Raw genomic sequence first — 7,384 nt, 5'->3', positions numbered from 1 at the left:
TATTGTGGTTATTATTTTATGTTGTTTCTTGTGTATGTCTGCAAGAAAATGTCATGTTCGGCCCAACTTTGTCGTCCGAAGGGCCTGTATTGTGCTAGGTTTTCTGTTTCTAAACTGAATTTCAGAGCTGTATACGGTGACAGAGATGTACTTTCATAATAAATTTGCTTTTACCTATGAAAGAGACTGTCGGAGAGAGAGAATCTGGAAGGGTGGAGAGAGAGCGAATGGGGAGCCAGGAGTGTGAGACGGGGAGAAAGGCCAGTGAGAGAGAGGGAGAGACCAAGCCTGAAAATAGACAAGGTGGAGAGGGAGAGAAATCGTAGATGAGAGAGCAGCCGGGATGAGGGGGAGATTTGGGATGAGACCGGGGACATAGAGACGGGGAGAAGGGTACATGAGACTGGGTGCCGAGAGTGTAAAAGAGGAAAGGAGCAAGAGCGCGTGAGGGGTAGAGAGAGAGAGATGGGGACAGGGGGAGAAACGAAATAAAGGGTGGTGAGAGGGGCTGGAGGACAGGATGGGGGAGAGAGAGGTGGGGGAAGAGACGGAGAGGGCAAATGGGACAGAAGGGGAAGAGAGAGAGAGAGGCTGAGGGAGTGGGTAATGGACGACGCAGAGGCTCGTCTCGTCTCCTCTCCTCACCTTTTCTTTCTCCCCTCCCCTCCTCAACCTGATCCCTCCCTCTCACACCGCCCCCTGCTAACCAGCCCGCACCGACAGATCGCCTTCATCTTCTCCAGCAAGCCCGCGCCACTCCTGCCTTTGACGGATTCGGGCCGAGCGACCTGAGGCGGGGAGGGAGAAAAATCAAGGTGGTATTTTGGAGATGGGAGGGGGTGGTAACGGCGCCAAGCTCTAACCGGAACTACATTCCTCCCCATGGGTACCCCTCACTGTTCCAGCTCCCTTGTTACGAGTCTTCTTGTCCCAGCCCTGGCATCCTGTCGCTCCTGAAACACTCCGCTCTCTGTCCCCTCGCTCTCCCCTCTATCACCGCCCATCTCACCCTGGCTGGCGGCCATTTTGTGATGTTTACCATTGACAACCGCTCTCCCAGCATCACTCCCCTACTCACCCGGTCACTCCTGACACATCTATCCCCTCTCTGTCCCCTTGTCCGTTCTACTGTCATCCACCACATCTTGCGTGGTGAACATTTTCTGATGGGAAATTTCGCTCCCCCACCCAATCCCTTCCCTTCCCTCCGTCGTTGAGTGAGTCTCTCCCCTTTCTCTCCGTTGTGACACTCTACTCTCCCTCCCATCAGCTCTGACCACGTCCCGACCCCTTGTTCCCCTTTACCCCGAACACACCTCTCTTTCTTGCAGCTTGTTTTATTTGCGAAGGAATTGTCAGCACCCATCCGTCCTCCACTGTAGAAAAAGTCACTCCCCCCAACCTCCCCATCCTGTTCCTCCTCACCCTGTCCAATCAGACCACTCCTTCCCGTCCCATCATTCCCGCTCCCTCCCCGTCCCATCACTCCTCCCTTCCCGTCCCATTATTCTCGCTCCCTTCCTGTCGTTTCACACCTCCTCACCCCGTCTTTATCTTCTCCATGTCGGGCACCAGTTTGTGACAGGAAGTTCCGCCCCTCCCCTTTCCGTCCCCTACTGAGTCAGTGACTTCGCCACTTACACCGTCTCATCAGTCCACTCCTCGTCCCATCACTCCTCTTCCTCCCATACCCCTCCCCTGCACCCAAAAACCCACATGTATATGCGTATGTGTGGATATCTAAGATATATATATATATTAGTTTATTCAACATTATTAAAATTAAAACTATATATAGTACGCAAGGCTATGTGAAACACATATTAAAATAGTCAATAACATACTCGATCCCGGGATTGCATCTATGGGCACCGCATGTTCCTTCGCCATAGATTCTGTGCATGTCAGTGGCCATTATAAGTCAGTGTCTCACTCCATCCCTGGCGGCCACATTAACCAAGGATTCGCCCATTTTAAATCAGCGCGTCCCTCCCTCTCTTGTGCTCACTTCTACCAAAGCCGCCAGTTCCTCCCCAGCGGCCATTTCCAGTGAAGCGTCGGCCATTTGAAGTCAACGTGTCCTTCACTCCTTCTCTGTCGCTCACTTTAACCGAGGCTTCGCTCCCTCCTTGGTCCCGTTTCAACCCGGCCGAACGGGGTCTCCTTCAGTCACCACATCTCTGCCTTTTTCTCAACAAAATTAATCCGCACATAACTCCCCACCCCCCACCCGTGGTAATTTTCAGTAAGGACACAATCACTACCCTGTTGGTCATTTTAACTCTGCCAGTCACTCCCACTCTCTTGTCAGTGTGTCACTCCCTCCCTGCCGGCCATGAGAAACAAGGTGACCACGGCCATCTTAATTCCGCCCATCGCCCCCTCCCTGGCGTCCATTTCCACTCAGCCCATCACTTTCTCCCTGGAGACCATTTTCAGTCAACCTTTCACTCCCTCCCTAGTGACCATTCTAAATCCTTCTGTCGTTCCCTCCCTATTCACCATTTTCAATCAGGAGCTCCTGGCAGGACACTCTGTCGACCACCCTCCACTTGATTGCGTAGACTGTTTATCACAAACAATAGAGACCGATCCGACATCCTCATCTCCGGAGATTTGGAGACCGAGGGCACGTTTCTCGGTCTCCAAATCCCAAATTGCGAATTTTCCCAGCCACGGTTCCCGATCTCTGTCTCCACACCGAGAGTTTTACCGCGCACGGTGTCGGGTCTCTGCATCGACACCGGGAATATTACCGCACACGTTTCCTGGTCTCCACCAAAAGTTAGAACCTCATCAATTTTACAAACTCGTCAACATCCTCACGACCCTCGAATTTCCTGGTAACTAATAAACCATCGGCGTTCTCGTCAAATTCCCTAAACGCAGCCCTGAGTTCTGTCAAGCTCGGAATTCAGGCGTCCCGGAAATTTCCAGGTTAACAGACCGATAGGAAATGAACTGGAAGGCGTCTCATTGGGAGGCAGATGGACGTAGTGAATGGGAAGGGGTGGGGCCCATTGGGTGAGAATGGAAAGGGGTGGGTCGATTGGAAATGAATGGGAACGGTTGAGTCCTATTGGAAGTGAACATGAAGGTATGTGTCCCACTGGGGGTGAATGGGAAGGGTGAATCGCATTGGGAGTGATCGGAAAGGACTGGGTCCCTTTCAGAGTGAGTGGGAAAGGGTGGGTCCCATTGGGAGTAAATGGGAAGGGATGGGTCCCATTGGGAGTGAATGGGAAGGGCTGGGTCCATTGGGAATGAATGGGAATGGTTGGAGTCCATTGGGAATGAATGGGAATGGTTGGAGTCCATTGGGTGTGAATGGTAAGTGTTGGGGTCCATTGGGAGTGAATGGGAAGGGCTGGGTCCCATTGGGAGTATGGGAAGGGATGGGTCCCATTGGGAGTGAATGGGAAGGGCTGGGTCCATTGGGAATGAATGGGAATGGTTGGAGTCCATTGGGAATGAATGGGAATGGTTGGAGTCCATTGGGTGTGAATGGTAAGTGTTGGGGTCCATTGGGAGTGAATGGGAAGGGCTGGGTCCCATTGGGAGTATGGGAAGGGGTGAGGTCCATTGGGATGTCGGGCGATGAGAGCGAATGGATGGGGGTGTGTCCCGTTACGAATGCAGATGGGTGCAGTGAATGGGAAGGGGTGGGGTCTATTGGGAGCGCAGACAGTGATTAGACGATGGGAGTGAATGGGTAGTGGCATGTCCCGTTGGGAATGCGGATGGTGGGAATGAATGAGAAAAGGTGGCCTTTGAGAGCGAGGCCTGTGCGAGTGGATGGGAAGGTACGACATCCTGTTAGGAGTGCGGACGGTGAGAGAGACCGGCAAGGGGTGCGGTCTCGGTTTTGCAACATTATCCTCATCTTCGATCTCATCCTGGGCTACTTCTTAACGGTAGAAGTCAAATATGATTCTCAACCGGAAGTGTGTGATGTGTCGGTATGGAGGGAGCTTCACTCTGTGTCTGACCCCGGGAGTGTGTAATGGGACGGTGTAGGCAGCTTTCCTGCGTGCTAACGCCGGTTTTCCATTCCCATCCCTCTCGCACTGAGGACCTCAGTGGACTCACGACGATTTTAACTGTCTGCAGGGTAGGAGGGGGTCAGTTAGCCAGGAAGGGGGTTGGGTGGAGACGAGATACTGGGCATCCAGACTCTGCCAGTCCGACCTCCCTCAGCCTGGAGCTCAGACGCTACTGTGTCAGTGTGAGGAGCTCCGACCCACTGTTGCAGTGCACAGGGTGCGGGGGGCAGCAGAAACCTCAAATAAAACTCAAGTCCGGCACCAGGACAGGAAGTTACAGCGGTTTATTGATTTCATCATGACAAATGTAAATTTAACAATGTGTGAGCTGCTGACGTGAGGGAATAAATAAGCTGCTCCCGACTCACTCACAGTCACACACAATTAACTGACCGGCGACAACGAGTGACCGGTTGAATAATCAGTCCCGTTTCTCACCGTCACTCTGCATCGGGGAACCGATGATTATAAAATCACACTTCAGGACCGTGTCCGGGATCGCTGCAGATCCAGGGTCACTGCCGAGGGATTTGTCCATTTAACATCATTATATCGGCCAGGCTGCCGAATGCACCGTCCTCAGCAAAGGGAGCAAAATGATTCTCTCCCGGGATAATCCCACCCCGGGACACCGGTGTCCCAGACTGAGCCCCGGACCCCGGGCTCTTCCTGTCTGGGTATTTCCCCGGGTGGCACGTGGGAGTCCCGAACACGCACTGCGGAAACACGTCACTGCGGGACCGCTCCGAGTGGCACAGCGCGAGACCAGCACCGGTTCCGTTAAAACCGTTGGGAGTACACCGGCGTGCGGCCATTAAAGGAAAGGGCGGGAGTTAAAGGGGAGGGCGGGGAATCGGCCAAATGTCCCCATCCCGCGGGCGGGGATGTTCACACATTCAGATGTTCACATGGTCCACACTCTCAGTCCGGGTCTGACTCCCTGCAGAGATCTCAGTTGCTTCTCCCCGGTCCCACTGAACCGATTCCCCCGCAGCCTGAATCAGATGGGAGAATAAAGATGAAATAAACAGATTTCACAACAGTGTCAGTAACAGGGGACCGGGGTTAATGTTTCAACAACTCTCACAGACAAATATCATCAGAAAACCCGCGGATCCGCTGATATTTTATCACATTGAACATTAACACAAACATTCACCAGATCTGCTCCAGTCTCGGGAGGGTCAGTATGAGGCGGCGGAGAGCGGGGACAGATCGGTCTGTCAGCGAGTTCCATCCCAGGCTCAGCACCGTCAGTGATGGGTTTGTACTGAGAGCGGAGACGAGATCCTCGGCACCAGAATCTGTGAGACCGACATCCCTCAGCCTGGAGATGAGAGAGAGTGAGGGTGAAGGACACAGAGAGACAGGAGACGGTACAAATCCCCAGTGTTTATCAGTAACACAATTACTGATCACATTAATGTTCAGTGTCAGACACCCAGTGACTGTAAACACAATCTCCCACAGTCCGGTACTTACCACAGTTTCTGTATTTTACGCTCCGGGTCCCTCAGAGCCGCAGACACCAGTTTCACTCCTGAATCTCCCAGTTTATTACCACTCAGGTCCAGATCCGTCAGTGATGGGATTGTACTGAGAGTGGAGACGAGATCCTCGACACCAGAATCTGTGAGACCGACATCCCTCAGCCTGGAGATGAGAGAGAGTGAGGGTGAAGGACACAGAGAGACAGGAGACGGTACAAATCCCCAGTGTTTATCAGTAACACAATTACTGATCACATTAATGTTCAGTGTCAGACACCCAGTGACTGTAAACACAATCTCCCACAGTCTGGTACTTACCACAGTTTCTGTATTTTACACTCCGGGTTCCTCAGAGCCGCAGACACCAGTTTCCCTCCTGAATCTCCCAGTTTATTACCACTCAGGTCCAGCTCCGTCAGTGATGGGTTTGTACTGAGAGCGGAGACGAGATCCTCAGCACCAGAATCTGTGAGACCGACATTGTTCAGCCTGGAGATGAGAGAGAGTAAGGGTGAAGAACACAGAGAGACAGGAGACGGTACAAATCCCCAGTGTTTATCAGTAACACAATTACTGATCACATTAATGTTCAGTGTCAGACACCCAGTGACTGTAAACACAATCTCCCACAGTCTGGTACTTACCACAGTTTCTGTATTTTACACTCCGGGTTCCTCAGAGCCGCAGACACCAGTTTCACTCCTGAATCTCCCAGTTCATTACCACTCAGGTTCAGCTCCGTCAGTGATGGGTTTGTACTGAGAGCGGAGGCGAGATCCTCGGCACCAGATTCTGTGAGACCGACATTGTCCAGCCTGGAGATGAGAGAGAGTGAGGTTAAGGACACAGAGAGACAGGAGATGGTACAAATCCCCAGTGTTTATCAGTAACACAATCACTGATTTTTTTTCTTCAGCACGACTGCGCAAGTTGGCCAGTGAGAACAGCGAGAAGAGTTTAAAAGGAAGACAGATTTACAGAGCGAGTGTCAGAGGAGCGGGAGACAGAGTAGGAAGGCTTTGGCTCAACGGGGCTTCGGTGATAAAGGGTCGAGGCGAGGTAGGTTATCTGTTGACAATACAGACAGAGAGTATGTGTGTGAGGCTGGTTTTCTGTGCTCGGTGTCAGATGTGGGAGATACTGGAGACTCCCAGCCTCCTGAACGGCAACATCTGCACCCGGTGTGTCGAGCTGCAGCTCCTGAGGGACCGAGTTAGGGAACTGGAGATGCAGTTCGATGACCTTCGTCTGGTCAGGGAGAGCGAGGAGGTGATAGAGAGGAGTTACAGGCAGGTGGTCACACCGGGGCTACGGGAAACTGAAGAAGTGGGTGACAGTCAGGAGAAGGAAGGGCAAGAAGCAGATACTAGAGAGTACCCCTGTGACTGTACCCCTTGACAATAAGTTCTCCTGTTCGAGTACTGCCGGACGGGGGTGGCCTATGGGTTGGGGAGCATCAGTGTCAGTGCCTCTGGCACAGAGTCTGGCCCTATGGCTCAGGAGGGCAGGGAAAGGAAGAGGAAGGCAGCAGAGATAGGGGACTATAGTCAGGGGGTCAGGCAGATGATTCTGTGGACGCAGGAAAGAAACTCGGATGCTAGTTTGCCTCATAGGTGCCAAGGTCTGGGATGTTTCTGATCACGTCCAAGATATCCTGCAGTGGGAGGGAGAACAGCCAGAGGTCGTGGTACATATTGGTACCAGTGACATAGGAAAAGGGAAGAGGTCCTGAAAACAGACTACAGGGAGTTAGGAAGGAAGTTGAGAAGCAGGACCTCAGAGGTAGTGATCTTGGAATTACTGCCTGTGCCACGTGACAGTGAGAATAAGATTAGGATGAGGTGGAGGATA

At 52.5% G+C, this 7,384-nt stretch overlaps 1 protein-coding gene across 1 annotated transcript in view; it reads right to left on the bottom strand.

Moving 5' to 3' along the window:
* Positions 1 to 4,312: 4,312 nt before the first annotated feature.
* Positions 4,313 to 7,384, bottom strand: part of LOC140722069 (NACHT, LRR and PYD domains-containing protein 3-like) — a 53,277-nt gene continuing 50,205 nt past the window's right edge. Inside the window, exons 11-15 of the mRNA XM_073036867.1 lie at positions 6,178 to 6,348; positions 5,852 to 6,022; positions 5,526 to 5,696; positions 5,203 to 5,370; positions 4,313 to 5,038 (exon numbers count right to left, since the gene is read on the bottom strand). Of these exons, the coding sequence (XP_072892968.1) occupies positions 4,948 to 5,038; positions 5,203 to 5,370; positions 5,526 to 5,696; positions 5,852 to 6,022; positions 6,178 to 6,348 (772 nt within the window). The 3' untranslated portion in view covers positions 4,313 to 4,947. The remainder of the gene's footprint in view (positions 5,039 to 5,202; positions 5,371 to 5,525; positions 5,697 to 5,851; positions 6,023 to 6,177; positions 6,349 to 7,384) is intronic.

The sequence above is a fragment of the Hemitrygon akajei genome, unplaced genomic scaffold (assembly GCF_048418815.1).
Source record: "Hemitrygon akajei unplaced genomic scaffold, sHemAka1.3 Scf000069, whole genome shotgun sequence".
Lineage (NCBI taxonomy): Eukaryota > Metazoa > Chordata > Chondrichthyes > Myliobatiformes > Dasyatidae > Hemitrygon > Hemitrygon akajei.
Note: the sequence above shows the minus strand (reverse complement) of the source record. Positions and strands in the feature narration are given on the sequence as shown.